This window comes from Chiloscyllium punctatum, chromosome 26 (genome assembly GCF_047496795.1).
Source record: "Chiloscyllium punctatum isolate Juve2018m chromosome 26, sChiPun1.3, whole genome shotgun sequence".
Lineage (NCBI taxonomy): Eukaryota > Metazoa > Chordata > Chondrichthyes > Orectolobiformes > Hemiscylliidae > Chiloscyllium > Chiloscyllium punctatum.
In genome coordinates this window covers 49,120,563-49,139,937 of record NC_092764.1, presented here as the reverse complement: position 1 = coordinate 49,139,937, position 19,375 = coordinate 49,120,563, and the positions used below count along the sequence as shown (strand labels likewise).

At 39.3% G+C, this 19,375-nt stretch overlaps 1 protein-coding gene across 6 annotated transcripts in view; it reads left to right on the top strand.

The window, feature by feature from the left end:
* The window catches only part of rpgrip1l (RPGRIP1 like), a 232,851-nt gene that overhangs the window by 204,445 nt on the left and 9,031 nt on the right, over positions 1 to 19,375 (top strand). For all 6 annotated transcript variants that reach the window (XM_072547375.1, XM_072547374.1, XM_072547372.1 and 3 more), the window contains one exon: positions 1,691 to 1,824. In XM_072547375.1, coding sequence (XP_072403476.1) covers positions 1,691 to 1,824 — 134 coding nt within the window. The remainder of the gene's footprint in view (positions 1 to 1,690; positions 1,825 to 19,375) is intronic.

Genomic DNA, 19,375 nt, shown 5'->3' with positions numbered 1-19,375 from the left:
ATGAAGGAGCAGCACTCTGAAAGCTAATGCTTCCAATTAAACCTGTTGGACTATAACCTGGTGTTGTGTGGTTTTTAACTTTGTACACCCTAGTCCAACACCGGCATCTCCAAATCATGACCTCAAATACCAGCCAGTGAAGAATGGGCAGTGGTCCATCAGCTGCTAGTCCTACCTGAGTGTCATTACAATTGTCATGAAATTCTAATGGCAGGTCAGTTAGGTATTAAGAAAATCCAGTATAGATTATTAAAACATGTTTATTGGCCAGGATTGCATTGAGATGTGCTCATATTTTGCCAGATGTGTCATTCATATCAGGTAGCAATGAAACCCCAACCCTCAATTAAACCTGTATTATTAATTTGATAGCAGCTTTTGAAGTAGGGCAGTAAAACTGAATAGGATTCCAATCGAAAGCCATGAATCGGAAGCAGAATTAATTTAACAATTGAGAATGTTTCCACGAGATTTCCTGAAGCAGGGCCTTTAGGAAAAATTACTGCAAAGGTACTAGTTTTTTCTTACAAGATATGAATTATGTGGAGGAGTACAATGAAATCAAGGTTCAAATTTTACATTACAAATATTCAATAAAATGATCATTATTTGGAGAATAAGGTAATTTACACCTTTTGTTTATCAACCACAATTTCATAGAATCTATACAGTGTGGAAGCAGGCCATTTTTCCCATCAAGTCCACACCATTTCAAGGTGCATTGGAAAGACCATAATTAGAGCTATTGGCAAGAACGATTTAATAATTGGGATAAGGGAATTCCTTTGCTTCTTTTTGCCACTAGGGACACTCATAATGAATCCACAGGATTTACTCCTTATGAACAAATATATGGGAATGAGGTAATTCAAGGAAAATTGGCAAAACCAAGCTCAAAGTTGATGCCTCTAACCTATATTTCAAATTTCAGATAAAAACTGATCAAAACATGTGAGTTTTCTATAAACAGTGAAAACTAAAGCAGATTAAAAAGACAGATAAGAAAGGCTGTTCCTAGGGATAAGATGTTAGTGTTGCCACCCGTCTCTGAGGAACTTTAAAAGCAAGGTTCAGTGGAACTTAACAAATCAAAAAGAAACTCAATAATGTGAATTCTGTTGTGAGTATGCCAAACTACAAAAAATTCAGTGTGTATTATATTCATATGTTAAAGGGATATTATCACAGGGATGATAGCCAGGGAATTGAAAAAAACAGTTAAGTCAAACCTATAGATGTGATAGAAAAGGGATTTCTCTCTAGTGTTTGAGTTCTGTAAAGTGACAGTGTGGGATAGGTGAGATTGTATTTGTATTGCATGTTTCCAAATCTTTCAAATTGTGATGTATGTAAGTAGCTTGGTTTATTCCATTTTATCTTTTCTCTTATATCATAATTTTATTATATTGTTAAAACCAAATCTATAGACTTGCCACCTTGTGTTTCAGTGAAAGGCCATTTTATTAAATAAAAATAAAACCAAATATGATCTATAAAGCAGATTTCATTCTGGGATTTGAGCTGTCAAATAATAACAGCAACTGGAATCATAACAGCCAACAAAAAAATTTAGAAGGCATGTCTTTTGAAGCATTTATTGTGTGGAGATCAGAACTTCACATAAAAGTCAGGTTTCCACATCCTCCATTGGGACACTTCTTGAAATCTTTGCTTCTATTTTTTTCCCTAGTGTAAAATTTACAATAGTCAGTGATCCACCCGAAGATGAGCAAGACTTGGAGTGTGAAGATGTCGGCGTTGCATATGTTAATCTGAGAGAGCTTTTCCAAAAGAAAGAAGACATTATTGAACAAGACATTGACAGTAAGTACACTGAAAATTTGAGATTAAGAGTTAAAGCTACAGAGCTTCAGCTGTTATTTCTTTTTATCTGTTCTGTAGATCTTTGAAATGTTGTTTGTGCTTTGTTATAATTGATTTCAAGTGTTTTAATTAGTCTACCAAAACTATACATGATTTTACATCAAAAATGGCTGGCACCATGACATATACATTACTAGTTAATATTGATGTTACTACTCAAATGGTTTAGAAAAGATGACATCAGTGTTCTCCACACTATTTCACATCTTGCCCATATCTCTGAACAGTACACTGCAAAAATGATCGCTAACTTACCTTTCCTTTCTATACAATACTTAATTGCAACAGTGCTCTTATTCACTTTTATGTCATGAGTTATAAACCTCTCTTTCTATAAGAATCTATACCATATAGTATAATTTCTCCTTAAAATCTTAAGCTATATCAGCATTAATAGGCCATGGAAAGTGTGTAAATGATTTTAAATAATTAAATTTCATTTCATTCATAAATACTTTTGGTATTCTGCTTTATATTATGATACCATCAGAACTTCCTAAAAGTGTTATAACCTTGTAAATTACCCTGTTATTCTATTCATTTCCTGTCTTGTCTTGTAAAAATGGCCTGATTTTAGAATATTATCAACAACTTGCAGCATCTGAGTGGAAGCTTTAGTGCTGGTTCATACTAAATTATTAATATTTCTCATCTGTGAAAAGATAGTTACTGATTCAGATTGATTTTGCACCTTGTTTATAAATTAATAAAAGGGGTGAATCATACAATCTCTTATAATCATAAACATTGTGACCTAACATGCTTACATCAGCATCGTGTCCAAAGGTGCATTCCACATTATGTTTACTTTTGAAATATTTGTAATTAAAGATAACTTAAAATACTCTGTTTGACAACTCTGGTAGAAACTTGTTCAAGTCAACTCTGGCTTGAACGACTCAGGGAGATTATAATTCTCAGGGTGGACACATCATGACAACTTTTAGGAAATGCAAAATTGATGTTGACATTTGTCATATCTTGGAAAAGCAAGTGGCATCTCTTCGAGTCATAGAGATATACAGCATGAAAACAGACTCTTCTGTCCAACTCGTCCATGCCGAACAAATATCTTAACCTAATCTAGTCCCATTTGCCAGCACTTGGTCCATATCCCTCTAAACACTTCCTATTCATATACCTATCCAGATATTAGATTAGATTAGATTGCTTACAGTGTAGAAACAGGCCCTTCGGCCCAACCAGTCCACACCGACCCGCCGAAGCGCAACCCACCCATTACCCTACATTTACCCCTTTACCTAACACTACGGGCAATTTAGCTTGGTCAATTCACCTGACCTGCACATCTTTGGACTGTGGGAGGAAACTGGAGCACCCGGAGAAAACCCACGCAGACACGGGGAGAATGTGCAAACTCCACACAGTCAGTCGCCCGAGTCGGGGATTGAACCCGGGTCTCTGGCGCTGTGAGGCAGCAGTGCTAACCACTGTGCCACCGTGCCGCCCATATCTTTTAAATGTTGTAATTGTACCAGACTGCAAACTTCCTCTGGCAACTCATTCCATAGACACACCACTTTCTGCATGAAAAAGTTGCCCCTTAGGTCCCTTTTGAAACAACTTGTCTATTTACCCTATCCATGCCCCTCATGATTTTATAAACCTCTATAAGGTCACCCCTCAGCTTCCGATGCTCCAGGGAAAACACCCCCAGCCTCTTCACCCTCTCCCAAAAGCTCAAACCCTCCAACCCTGGCAATTTTTATGTAAAACAGTTGAATGTGTCAACTACAGGAGCTAGCATAGAATCATAGATTCCCTACAGTGTGGAAACAGGCCCTTCGGCCCAACAAGTCCACACTGACCTTCAGAAGAGCAACCCACCCAGATCCACTCCCACATCCCAGTACTCTTCATTTACCCCTGACTAATATACCTAGCCTACTCATCCCTGAACACTATGGACATTGCCAACCAACTGTCAAAATGCAGTATCCCATATTTTGGGAAATCCAACATGATGAAAATGGCTTTGCTTCAAAATGCTGTTTAATGCTAAGCTGAATAAACTTTCCAGTATACCAGTAACATTTGACAATGGCATGACAAATATATCCCTGAATAACACCCATGACTGAAATTAACCTGTGACACTAAAGTTAAGGTAGGTCACTTGGATAACCACAAATTTAGCAGTCCCACAAATAATCGTGTAAAGGCATTGATGAAGTAGCTGCATAGCTCTCTTGACTCTTTGAAGCATGCTTTTTCTCACACACATCTCCTCACTGAGATCTTTCTGCAATATATATGAGCTGTTACATTTTTTTGTCTTTGAAAAGAAATAACCTGTAGAGTGAGTCTGACTGAACAAAATTAACTGTGGAATGTCTTTGACCCTTTATGCTGTCAAACAAAAGCCAGCTTCATCCAAATATAAAGAAAATCCGAGGCCAGAATCTTACCATTTTCAGCTCCAAAACTCAGCAGTGCCATGGCAGAGGTCCTGGCAGCTGTCATAACAATATTTTCCAGATTCTCAGGACAAAAGATCACCCATATGAAATACATTGCTATTTGGTGCTTTCATGATGAAACAGGGAACTATATGGGTCAGAAGCAAGGTCTGAGAATGGCTGTCAGCAGCCACACTGCTGTCTTTGGTCTAATCCCTCGATCATGCACAGATGACTGCAAATTAAGAGACCATCCCCGAAATTGTCAGACTGTCAGTGCTGGTTAACCATTTAGGTAAACTGTCCAAACCTAAATTAATTGCAACCGAGATGGGATGAGGCCCTTAAATGGTCACTAATTGGCCATTTAAGGGCCTTAATTTACAGTGGGCTAGGAAGGTTGAGCTTAGGCCTTCCAACCCGAGATGCTAGACTTCCAGCTTTCCTCTGATCTCTCACATCTCGCTGGTGCTGTGCTTTTGACACTATCATAAGACCTCTCTCCTAGAAGATCAGAAGCCAAAGGCATTCACTGAAAGATACGTTTTCCTTGTCAGCAGGTATACTTCTAACAATATGTGTCTAACCATAGCAAAGGAACCAACTAGCACTGTCTCTACAGGTTGACGTAGTTGTGGGGGTTACTTCAGCAGCCTGTGAAGATAAATTTACATTTTCCCACATCACACTTCCAGCATTCCTGCCATCTCTGGAAACTGGAACAGAATTCAGAAAAAAGACTTCTGAACTATGGCACCTCCAGATCAGAATCTGGAACCAAGAAGGATGCTGATTTGTGGAGCTACTCTCTAGCAGACTCTATCTCTGTCACAAGTTGAGCAAACCCTAAGCAGCTTGAGGGTTGGTACAGTTGATGTCAGCAAGCTGAAGACAAAGACATAGTTTCTTCTACTAAGACAAATATATTTTAACTAAGGGGCAAGTGCAAAGTATTTTCTATTGAAAATATATACCTGACTTGCTGACCCAGGTCGCATTCCCTTTGAAGAAGAGGTGGAAAACCCTTAGATTTTATGGTGGAGGTAGTAAAGTAGTGAGATTGGGCATCCATGAAGATCACCTAGGCCCTACCAGTTTTCATCCACTTCTGCCTGGCCGAACTTCTTTTCATATTGAGCTAATTCTCTTTTACTCTGCTCACTTCTTCCAAGTAATAGGTGTTCTGGGAGTCTACAAGAGTCCCAACTATGTCTCTTTTTGTGGAATGTATGGACCATTCTTTGCTCCAGTTCTACTATGGCCTCATCTCTACATTTTCAGCTATGTTGACGTCTACTAATTTTAACAGCACTAAAAAATTTCAGCAATCCTGCTTCCAGTTTTCTTTCTCCTCTCACCTTCATGTGATCTGACTCTAACTCTTTGTTTTCTAGATTTCCCTGTCTGTATTTCTGGGATTGCCTATTCATCAATGTTCCGTATGAGTTCACCAACATCCATGGCTACCTTTACTACAGTAGCTCACCCTCTGCTTCTATTCCAATCATCCAGTTTCTCCTTCTCCATCATGCATATTAGCACTTTCAAGATATCTTTATTTCTCTTCTGTTAAGTATTACTCTTTCCCCTGCAACCTTGGATTGACAGGGCACTTGACCATATTTGTTCAATTTTACATGCATCCACTCTTACCCCTTCCTTTCTCTCTCTCATAACAATGAATAGTTCCCTTTGTCCTTACTTTTCATTTTATCAACTTCTATATTCATTGGATCATCCCATCATTTCTGCCACCTGCAGCATGATAGCACTATAAAATACACCTTCCCCTTCCTTCTCATTTCAGCATTATAAAGATCCCATCTTTTCTCTGATTCACTTCTAACTTACTGTTTTTCTTTCTCACAGCATCGCTTATAAGTGTACCATCCAGGACCCAAATACACTTTCCATGTGAAACATTGGTTTATTTGATTTTCATTTTAGTTTACTGTACTTTCTGCTCATTATGCAGCCTCTTCTACACTGGGGGAGACCAAATGTAGAAGGGGTAATCAATTTACCGAACATCTCAATTCTGTCTGCAAGTGACAGAAAGGAAGGCAATGCCCTCGTGGCACGATCACTAGATTATTAATCCAAAACCCAGGTATTGGTCTGGGGGACTGGATTTGAGTCCTGGAAGGTGGTGAAACTTAAATTCAATAAAAATCTGCATGTCTTTGAAACTGTTGTTGATTGCTAGGGAAAGCCCATCTGCTTCACCAATGTCCCGGTTTTCTTCCCGTAACCAACTGTCTTTATCTGGTCTGGCCTCCATGTGACTCCAGACCAACAGCTATGTGGTTGATTGTTGACTGCTGTCTAGGCAATAAATGCTGACTTAGCCAGCAATGCCCATATTACATGAATCAATCTTAAAAGGAAACGTGATCCCAAGCTTCCAGGTACCAGATAAATTCTGCTGTTTGCTCCCTTCTTGTCTTCAGCCTCCTGCAGTGTACCGGTGAAGCTCAACATCATCTTTTGTTTTAGCATTGACAATTTCTGATCAGAACCTCCACCTTTTGTTTTCTTTCTTTGCTGGCTTTAGTTTCCCTCTCTTGTTTTTCTCTTTATTTGACTTTTGAATGATTGCTTTTAATGATTCTACCATTATCCCTCCCCAGACCCATACATTTTAAAATTGTTGCATTCTTGATTCTTTTGGTGGAGCACCATGAACATTTTCGTCATTTAAATTCACCTGTCTTCCACCCTATACACACCTTCCCTTGTTTATTCCATCCTCCCCATTTCACTTGCAGTAAAGTTGTCCCGAAGTTTTTTTTCGAGATGTGATGACAGATTATTGATCTGAAACTTGAACTCTATTTTGCTCTTCACAGATTTTCTATGTTTTTTGGGTTTTCTCTAACTATTGATTATATCTGATTTTTCTATGGAGCAAAAGTTACGGGATACTAATCAACCCAAACTGCATTTAATGCAAGCCATATTATGCAATGCCTGTTTAAGAAGAAAAAAGAAGTAAGAACACTACAGCACAGAAACAGGCCCTTTGGCCCTCCGAGCCTAGGGGCCCCTCCATTATTCAAAAAGGCCATATACTTTCCATTCTATCTATGTCATTCACAATCTTTTAAATTTCGATCAGGTTGCCCCTCAACCTCCTGCATTCCAGTGAAAACAAACCCAGTCTATCCAACTTTTTATCATTGCTAAAATCCACCATACCTTGGTGCATTCAGATAAATCTTTTCTGTACTCTCTGCAAAGTATACACATCCTTTTGGTAATGTGGTGATCAGAACTGTACACAATATTCCAAGTGTGGCCTTACTAAAGTTCTATAAAACTGCTGCCTAACTTGTCTATCCTTATACTCAATGCCCCTTTCAATGAAGGCAAGCATGCCATAGGCTTTTTTTAACTACCTTATCTACCTGCTCTGCCACCTTCAGTAATCTGTGGACCTGCACACCCAGATCCTTATACGTATCAATTCTCTTAAGGGTTCTGCCATTCACTGTGTAATTTCCCCTGTTTCCATCACCTCACATTTGTCCGGATTAAACTCCATCTGCCATTTTTCTGCCCATGCCTTCATCTGATCTATATCCGGCTGTATCCTCTGACAATCCTCCTCACTATCTGCAACACCATCAGTCTTTGTATCATCTGCAAACTAATTAGACCAGCTATGTTTTCCTCCAAACCAATGATTGCATTAGGGGACTGTCTAGTCAGAGGCACAGACTGATGTTTCTGTGGCCAGCAGTGAAAAATCAGAATGGTATATTGCCTCCCTGGTGCCAGGATCAAGAATGTCTCAGAGATGGTGCAGAATGTTCTCAAAGGGGAGAGGGACCAGCAGGAGGTCATTGTACACATTGGAACCAATGACATAGGAAGGGAAAAAGATGAGATTCTGAAGGGAGAATATAGAAAGTTAGGCAGGAATTTAAAAAGGAGGTCCTCCAGAGTAGAAATATCTAGATTACTCCCGGTGCTATGAGCTAGTCAGGGTAGGAAGATAGAGCAGATTAATGTGTGGCTGAGGAGCTGGTGTATGGGATTCACATTTTTGGATCACTGAAATCTCTTCTGGGGTGGACTTAATCTGTACAAGAAGGATGGATTTCACCTGAATTGGAATGGGACTAATATACTGGCAGAGAGATTTGCTAGAGCTGCTCAGGAGGATTTAAACTAGTAAGGTAGGGGGTGGTGGGACCGAGGGAGATAGTAAGGAAATTTGAGACTGGTACAGTTGAGAAAAGAAGCAAGTGAAGCAGTCTGGGTAGGCAGGGACAAAGAAGAGAACAAGGTAGGACTAATAAATTAAACTGCATTTACTTCAACGCAAGAGGCCTAACACGGAAGGCAGACGAACTCAGGACATGGTTTTGAACGTGGGACTGAGATATCATGGCAATTACAGAAACATGGCTCAGGGATAGACAGGACTGACAGCCTAATGTTCCAGGATACAAATGCCACAGGAAGGATAGAAACAGAGGCAAGAGAGAAGGAGGAATGTCATTTTTGATAAGGGATGGCATTACAGTTGTACATAGGGAGGATATTCCCAGAAATACATCCAGGCAAGTTATTTGGGTGGAGCCGAGAAATAAGAAAGGGATGATTACCTTATTAGGATTCTATTATAGACCCCCTAGTAGGAAATTGAAAAACAAATTTATAAGGAGATTTCAATTATCTGTAAGAATAATAGGATTATTATAGTAGGGGATTTTAACTTTCCAAACATAGACAGGGACTGCCATAATGTTATGGGTTTTGATGGAGAAGAATTTGTTAAGTGTGTAAATGTCCATACTACAGGGAGGAAGTGCTCGATGTCTTGAAACACATAAAAGTGGATAAATCCCCAGGACCTGATCAGGTTTCTTCTAGAACTCTGTGGAAAGCTAGGGAAGTGATTGCCTGGCCCCTTGCTGAGATATTTGTATCATCAATAGTCACAGGTGATGTGCTGGAAGACTGGGGTTAGGTAACATAGTATCACTATTTAAGAAAGGTGGTAAGGAAAAGCCAGGGAACTATAGACAAGTGAGCCTGACATTGGTGGTGGGCAGGATTTACATGTATTGGGAAAGGCAAGGACTGATTAGGGATAGTCAACATGGTTTTGTGCGTGGGAAATCATGTCTCAGAAACTCAATTGAGTTTTTTGAAGAAGTAACAAAGAGGATTGATGAGGGCAGCGCAGTAGACGTGATCTATATGGACTTCAGTAAGGCTTTTGACAAGGTTCCCCATGAGAAACTGGTTAGCAAGGTTAGATCTCATGGAATACAGGGAGAACTAGCCATTTGGATACAGAATTAGCTTGAAGGTAGAAGTTGTGGAGGGCTGTTTTTCAGACTGGCCTATGACCAGTCAAGTGCCGCAAGGATCGGTGTTGGATTCACTACTTTTCATCATTTATATAAATGATTTGGACATGAACATAGGAGGCATCATTAGTAAGTTTGCAGATGACCCAAAATTGGAGGTGTGGTGGACATCGAAGAAGGTTACCTCAGATTACAATGGGATCTTGATCAGATGGGCCAATTGGTTAAGAAATGGCAGATGGAGTTTAATTTAGATAAATGTTAGGTGCTGCATTTTGGAAAAGCAAATCTCAGCAGGACTTATAAACTTAATGGTAAGGTCCTTGGGAGTGTTGCTGAACGAGACCTGGGAGTGCAGGTTCATAGCTCCTTGAAAGTAGAGTCGAAGGTAGATAGGATACTGAAGAAGACATTTGGTATGTTTTCCTTTATTGGTCAGAGTATTGAGTACAGGAGGTCATATTGTGGCTGTACAGGACATTTGTTAGGCCACTTTTAGAATATTGCATGCAGTTCTGGTCTCCTTCTGATAGGAAGGATGTTGTGAAACTTGAAAGGGATCAGAAAAGATTTACAAGGATATTGCCAGGGTTGGAGGATTTGAGCTACAGGGAGAGGATAAATAGGCTGGGGTTGTTTTCCCTGGAGCTTTGGAGGCTGAAGGGTGACCTTGTAGATTTATAAAATCATGAGGGGCATGGATAGGGTAAATAGACAACGTCTTTTCCCTGGGGTGGGAAATCCAGAACTAGAGGATATCGGTTTAGGGTGAGAGGGGAAAGATATAAAAGAGACCTAAGGGCCAACCTTTTCACACAGAGGGTGGTGTGTGTATGGAATGAGCTACCAGAGGAAGTAGTGGAGGCTGGTACAATTGCAACATTTAAAAGACATCTAGATGGTTATATGAATAGGAAGGGTTTGGAGGGATATGGGCCGAGTGCTGGCAGGTGGGACTAGATTGGGTTGGGATAACGGGTCAGCATGGATGGTTTGGACCGAAGGGTGTGTTTCCGTGCTGTACATCTCTATGTCTGAGAGAAAAGTGGCTAACCTGCCTACAGCCTAGAGGAAAAATCTTCCACCTTGCCCACCAATCACACGGCATCAATGTGGACTTCACCAGTTTCCTCATTTCCCCTCCCCCACCTTATCCCAGTTCCAACCTTCCAAGTCAGCACCGCCCTCATGATCTGTCCCATCTGTCCATTTTCTTCCCACCTATCCACTCCACCCTCCTCTCTGACCTATCATCATTACCCCCACCTCCACCTACCTATCACACTCTCATCTACCATCCCCCCAGCCCCATTCCCCTCCCATTTATCTCTCCATCCTCTCGGCTGAGCTTATGAAGAAGTTGAGAACAGTGATTTAGTCTGTGACAATTATTATGTGGTATGGAATTGGTGGCCTGGATGCCGAGTTTGTAGTGTGAAACAACAATTGTTCTGTTTTATCCAAGATTGCATGCAACTTTGTAATAGAACATTACAGCACAGTAAAGGCACTTCGGCCCTCAATGTTGCATTGCCCTGTGAAACCAACCTGAAACCCATCTAACCTACACTACTCCATTCTCATCCTATGCCTATCCAATGACCATTTAAATGCCTGTAAAGTTGGCAAGTCTACAACTGTTGTAAGCAGTGTGTTCCATATACAGCACATCAACAGCTTTATTACTCTCTGAATAAAGAAACTAACTCCGATATCTGCCCTATATCTATCATCCCGCATTTTGAAGCTATGCCCCCTCGTGCTAGCCGTCACCATCCTAGCAAAAAGGCTCTCACTGTCCACCTGATCTAACCTTCTGATTATCTTATATGTCTCAATTAAATCACCTCTCAACCTTCTCTCTAACGAAAACAGCTTCAAGTCCTTCAACCTTTCCTTGTAAGACCTTCCCCCATATCAGGCAACATCCTAGTGAATCTCCTCTGAACCCTTTCCAAAGCTTCCATACCCTTCCTATAATGTGGTGACCAGAACTGCACGTAATACTCAAAGTATGGCCACACCAGAGTTTTGTACAGCTGCAGCATGACCTCATGGTTCCAAAACTTGATCCTTCTACTAATAAAAGCTAACGCACTGTATGCCTTCTTAACAACCCTATCAATCTGGGTGGCAACTTTGAGGGATTTATGTACATGGACATCACGATCTCGTTGCTTATCTACACTACCAAGAATCTTACCATTCACCCAGTGCTCTGCATTCCTGTTACTCCTACCAAATTGAATCACCACCTCACACTTTTCTGCATTAAACTCCATTTGACACGTTTCAGCACAGCTCTGCAGCTTATCTATGCCTCTCTGTAACCTATAACATCCTTTGGCACTATCCACAACTGTAGCGACCTTGGTGTCATCTGCAAATTTACTAAACCATCTTTCTACACCCTCATCCAGGTTGTTTATAGAAATGACAAACAGCAGTGGACCCAAAAACAGATCCTTGCGGTACACCACTAGTAACTGAACTCCAGATGAACATTTCCCATCAACCATCTTCTTCTTTCACACAATTTCTGATCCGAACCACTAAATCAGCCTCAATTCCATCCCTCCGTATTTTGTGCAGTAGCCTATCAGGGGGAATCTTATCAAATGCCTTACTGAAATTCATATACACCATATCAACAGCTTTACCCTCATCCACTTGTTCGGTCACCTACTCAAAGAAGTCAATAAGGTTTGTGAGGCATGACCTACCCTTCACAAAACCTTGCTGACTATCCCTAATCAACTTATTCCTATCGAGATGATTATAAATCCTATCTCTACTCCCCTTCTTGAACAAAGGGACAAGATTTGCTATCCTCCAGCCTTCTGGTACTATTCCTGTCACCAATGATGACATAAAGATCAAAGCCAAAGGCTTGGCAATCTCCTCCCTGGCTTCCCAGAGAATCCTAGGATAAATCCCATTTGGCCTAGGGAATTTATCTATTTTCACACTTTCCAGAATTTCTAACACCTCCTCCTTGTGAACCTCAATCCCATCTAGTCTAATAGCCTGTTTCTCAGTATTCTCCTCGACAAAATTGTCTTTTTTCAGTGTGAATACTGACGAGAAATATTCATTTAGCGCTTCCCCTATCTCCTCTGACTCCACTCACAACTTCCCACTACTGTCCTTGATTGGCCCTAATCTTACTCTCGTCATTCTTTTATCCCTCATATACCTATAGAAAGCTTTAGGGTTTTCCCTGATCCTATTCACCAACAACTTCTCATGTCCCCATCTCACTCGTCTTAGCTCTCTTTTTAGGTCTTTCCTGGATACCTTGTAACTCTCAATCGCCCTGAGTCTACACATCTCATTATTGATAACAAGAAAAATGGCATTTACTTACATAGCACACTTAATGTGGTAGAAAATCCTAAAGCGCTTCAGAACAGATTTATCTGACACCATACCACATATGAAGATATTAGAGCAGATAGCCAAAAAGACAAGATTTAAACAGTGTCTTAAAGGAGAAAAAGAAGGCACTCTGAGTTCCACTCAGGGAATTAAAGAACTTAGGACCTTATTCACATGGTAGGTGGTAGTCTTTGAGTCCAGCATGATCTCAGCTTGGACTTTGGCCTTAAGGTGAAGCCTGGCGTAATCTGGAGTCAAGGTCCAATGTGGACTGGCAGCTAGGTATCAGTATGTACTTGGCTGGAAGGACATTGTTCTGAACTTTTTATTTCTCTTTTTTTCCATTTATTCCTATAATCTGTAATGCTGGGCTTTTTATTTCTTTATGTTTCTAATTTTTTCCTAAGAACTTGTACTGATAAGATGGCACCATAAGTGGTGACTTGTAAACTTTTCACTGTACTCATTTGAGTTAATTCTATTAAATAATTCAAAACCAGAGGTAAGCACTACTGTGAATGCAGGTGAGGTGAATAAGGTACATGAGAGATACATGAGAGAAGGTTTTTGTCATAAGGGAAGAATTTTTTTTTAAATGATGCCATTAAAGGGGCACAGTGGAGATAATCAAACACTTTTGCTGGAGAAGGATATAGTTCTTCCTCCAAAGAGTGAAGTGAAAGCTGAAGTGTTACTAAATCGGGGGGTCGGGGGGAAGGTGGTGGTGGTGGGAAGCATATCCTAGTTCCATTTAATGAAGCCCAATTGGAGTGTGACTGATTGTCTGGACTAATAGTAGTCAGGCTAGTTAAGAAATTATCTGTGGATGAAGTTGATTTGCTCCTGGAGGATGATTTAGCAGGAGTGAAATTTACAGCTTTGCCTATAATCAGAAAATCTATTTGGGACTAAAGAAATGGAACACTTGCTAGAATAGTTTCAGGGTATTTTTCTATGTTTTTATATTTATTTTCCATCCAAAGCAACAGCTAAACAAAGTCCTTTGCCAGAGATTACAGTACAGTTGGTTTTACTATAATGCATGTTTCTTCAACGGAAATTGGCTGTAACATGATTGAAGAATTTACACCGTTATTTACAGAACGTGAACTTTCCTTATCTGTATTGGCTACAACGTGATTCTGGCGTCAATAGTTTAAATGGCACAGAAATTGCGTGATTTTCTTATAATGTGAGATTGCACGAGAACAGAACTATTACGTTATATCAGAATCAACTGTATTCTGTAATCAAAAGGATGAGAACATCTTCATTAAGTGAGGCTGAGAAGGGAGATCCAGAACTAAGTTAATGCAGACAGCTTACACTGAGGCTGAGGTCGAAGGAGTTGTCGAGTTTTATTCTATCCTATGGAAGGACATGTAGGAATACAAAGAACCCGAGCATTGATAAACAGACATTTTACCTGGTCATGATTTCATAAAGATGGAGTGTAGCTCTGTGGGAAAACCTCAACATGCAATCAAACTAGCATCTTTAATACTCACACCAATTCTTGAAGATCTGTTATGTCGAATATTAGTAGATTGTGTCAGACCATTACGAGTAATGAAAGCAGGACTCCACTACATCTTCACAACTATGAATATGATGACCTGATTTCCAGAAGCTATTCATTTGAGGACAATTGCTGCTTTGTCCAAAGGGGATTACAATGTAAAATTCAGTCATGATCATTGAAAGTTTTGGTTGATGCAAAGGAGATATTCTTCAACTCAGAGGAAATCTATAATTGTGATCAAAAAATCATTGTTTTGTTTGCGAAGCAAGAGATAGAAGTATTGGATCTAAAGCCCCGATCAGGGCTTGTGGAATGCAAAACCCTGTCATATAAATGATGGACAATTAAAGTCTGCTTAGTTCAAAGAATAAGAAACAACTATTCGGTGTTGAACAGCAGATTCGTTGATGTCCTTAAGTTTACAGCTTGATTGCTGTGCTCAGGAAGTCGTAATTTTGTTCAAAGTGAGAAAAACAGGAAAATACAGGCAAACTTTGTGTAATTAACTTAATATAATATCTTTGAACATCTTTTAATAGTCTCTATGTCTCGATCGCTCATAGTACAGCAACATTGCTCAATGAGTGGGAGATACAAGAAATACAGGCAGCCTTTTTTTACACTTGGAAGAATGCAGAATCCAGAATCCAGTGTAGATCTGTCAGGCAATAGTCGGGATTTAACAGTGTTTCCCAGAGTGCTCATGTGGACTTCGACGTGGCAAAATTCCCTGATGGTTTTGATGAAGAGGATCAAGGCCTACATTCAAATTGAGGAAGTAGGAACTGTATTGAATTTGAAAAGCCAGAAAGCTACATTCAGTTAGAATCATCAAACTTGGAACTGGAACCTGAAGTAATTGTGATTCAGATTTCTCAAACTGATTATTGCACTTATAATTAATTCAGTTTGAGCAGAAAGATTTGATGATTTCGATGAAATAAAATGGTAAGGAAGTTGCTGTTGTTTCAGATATTTTGTCACATAGTGCCTTGAACAACAGACAGAAAGTGAGCCCCGAAAAATAGATTTTGAGTCTGTTGCAATAGATTTCCCACTGAAGTGCTAGTGCTTAACATGGATACTGATCAACTACTTGAAGTGATCAGGTTTCTCTTCCCATCTGAAAAAGTAGGTATTAGTGAAGCAACTGTGACAATATTTGTAACTGGTTGATAAAAGTAGGAGAATAAATCTGAAAGCTGATGTGTGGGAAAATGTTTCTAGCTAATGTCTTGAGGATCACTTTATTGAAGCAGGATGATTAGAGTATTCATTGGAGTTCGGATCACAGAAAGAATGCAATGACTCTAATCCAATGTTTCCTTGAAACCAGGTTAACTCAATGTAATTTTTAGACATTGATGCAGAGGAATTAATTGAAATTTCTTCTTTCAAATGAAGAATTGGACACGAAATTGAGTGTTTTATCCTAGATAAATGTTTATTCTATTTGGAGTAACAGTGGAGTGCACAAAACTAACAGTATTTTCTGTTTGAGAAGTACTTTGTGTTGCAAAATTGTAGAAGAGTTCTACACAGTAAATTTTCACATTTGTGGCAACTCCAAGAACAGTGTATCTGATGCTGATGCACTCTCTCAAGCAAATCTTGACAACAAAAATACCGAAGAATTGCAGATGCTGGAGATCAGACACAAAACAAAAATTCTAGAGAAACTCGGTAGGTCTGGCAGTATCTGTGGAGAATCTGCATTCTGAAGAAGGCACACTGGACCTGCAATGTTAACTCTGCTTTCTCTCTACAGATGCTGCCAGACCTGCTAAATTTCTCCAGCAATTTCTGTTTATCAAGATTGAGACTGTCTTTACTGAAGACTTTCTGTGGGCATCCTTCCCCACTTTGTATCACTACCTGAAACTAATACCAATAAGAAGAATATGTAATAGTTAATCTACCTAAGACTTCTCACTTACCTTAATTTAATAACTGAGAGCTCAAAGCCATAGCCAAGTCATAGAAAGTGCAGTGGTAAATGGATTAGAAGATGTTTTTCAAGGAAGGAATATGAGAAGAAGTAAGAGTGGGAGGAGGGTATAGGTTTGGAGTAATACAAGGATGTGATTAGAGAATTTAATTAGAATTAGAAAGAATCCCTTTTCCCTAATCTCCTAAAATTAGAAAGACTTTTACCTGTGATTAATGCAATGGGATTAAAAAGGCCATCTAAAATTGCAAGTTCAAAGAGGTCTCTAGAAGTGTCAGTAGGGGAACTTTTATAAAGGAAAAATTAAGTGAAGGTAACACAGCCTTGGTCTTGCATGTAGAGAGAATGAGGTATAATTGGAAATCTAAATCATAGAATGTTCTCATGGATGGCACGGGCTTTGATCACAAGTGAACCAGTATTTTGGAGAGATATCCAGACAATATTGATTCTAATTGATTCACTGACAGAGTTCACAAGCTTATCTTGGGAAGGATTGAATTGGACAGGGAGGAGGTTGGGAAGACTAGCCCTCAACAAGGATACTGCACAGAAAGATTGAAATGAAAGTAGGATGGTGCTAATTGAAGGCAGCAACTTGTACCTAATTGGAGGATACCAAGAGAGGTAAACAGTTTGTAAGTTACTTGAAGAGGGAGTCACTCCTGGAAATGGCACAGGAGAACAGGCCAATTGAGGAGAGCTACTGAAATGGAGTTAGATTTGGGTGGACAGAACACATCTGAGGTTAGAAATACGAGGAATATTGACAGCAGGAGAGAAGATCCAAAGCGACAATCAACATATACATGCAAATCAAGCAGGAAAACAGAAGTCACAGAGATCTGGTTATTTTGCAATTATTTGGATACAGTCCTAGGTTCTATATTGGTACATATTTGTTGATGGATGTGACAAGTGGACACACTGCTTGGAATGAAGATCCAGGAGGAGGACAAAATAATTGCTGGGCAAAACAAAAGGGTGGTTAAATTAGTGCTAATAGAAATGGCGGAGAACAAGAGCATTTTTTAAAATACTTATTTTCCCCCACTTAAGGGGGGGGATATTCAGGGCATATTTTGAAGACAAATCCAGATCTCAATTCTGCTGTTTATTTAAGATTAGTTTTCTGCATCTATGTGCCCAGGAATTATTTTATCCAAGGACAGAAGTCATAAGCATTGCTTGATAATAATAATAATAATAATAAATAAATGTGTTTTCTTGTTTTGAAGTCATAATTGTAATTCACATTGTTTTCAGAGGAAATATATGGATTCTATGGGCATTTGTCCACATCTGGTACTATTCATCAACTTGGGAGGCAGTGAGTGAGAGGGTAGTAACATTCAAACTATCCAACATAATGTGATGTACACGCACATCACAACCATGATTGCGTTTATATTATTTGTTAAAGGCTTTTAAAATAATTAAAATGCTTTAGGTTGCAATCCATATAGGTTACTTTCACAATTAGACTAAGAGCATGGAAATATATGTTATACAGTAATAACATAGTTTGTAGTAAGGGTTCCTTACTAATAAATGGTTGGGCCAATAAACTACAGGTTGACTGTTTCTTTCCCACCCATTGCTAAGACAGCCAAATATATTTGTGAAACAGATTAAAACTCTGTCCAAAATGCAGATCTTGTATTTTTTTGATTAAGGTTCATGATTTGTTTTTTTGTCATTGAGGCTGCAATATCATCAGTGATGTTCAGTTTCCTCTACATTGCTCAACAAGGATTGATCAGACAACATTGCCAAATCTCTCAGACAAGAGTGTGGCAGGCATGCATTCATCATCCATTCCCAGCAGTAATGTTCTTCACTCCAGATGAAGCCAGTGGTATGCTGGATTGCTGAGTCAGTGGTAGAACACTGGCAAGTGAATGTAAAACTGACTGGGTACCTATCGAGAGAGCCAGCTGTGCTGTGATATCTCTGTCATTCCTCACCAATAGTTCAGCTGTTTCTACCAGCTGATTTTTCATAGGTGATTGTACTTCATTTCAAAGGCACATCTCGTTTAGTGTGACTATCTATCTGGTTTGAACAGGGATAAAGTGTCACAATTGAGGGTTGAAGCAGCTATAAACCATGTTTTAAATTTTTCACATGTAATTAATAAGCATGAGGACATCAGTGCACATATTTTGGTCTTCCAACCAATGCTTCAGCCAAGACATAAAGCTATGGGCTCCAAAGAATCATGTCCCATCATCTCAGTTGATGTGCTATACTATTGCAGGTGCCATCTTTCAAATGGCATGTTAAAATGAACACTCCTGCCCTCTCAAGTGAACATAAAAAAATCTCACAGCACCATTTCAAAAAATAAATAAAAAAATTTAGCAACAGAAGTAAACCATTCAGCCTGATAAGCTTTTTTAGCCATTCACTGAGATTAAAGCTGACTTGTATTCCAACTCCATGCACCTGTCTTGGCTCCAAATCTTTAGATATCCTTGGCTCACAAAAATCTATCGATCTCAACATTTCAATTGATCATTTTAAGTGTAATCTGCAGCTTCTACTGAGAGAAGTTTCCATTCTTTGAACAATGTTTGCTCCTAACTTTGCTCCTGAAAGGCATGGCTCTGCTTTTTAAATTACATCCCCTGCTCCCAGACTTACCCTCCAGCTCATGACGTTTCTATCAATTCCTTTCAAAATGCTTAAAAACCTCTGTCAAATCATCCCTTAATGGAATATAGATCAAACTTGTGTGTTCTCATTCTAATTTATCTCTTTGAATTCTGGTAATGTTGTAGTGATTCTGCATCACACACTTTCCAAAGCCAGTGTATCTTTACTGAAGAACAGTAGCCAGAATTCTACACATTAGTCCAGATTTAACCTTGTTGAGGCTCCAGAAAACATATCTTCA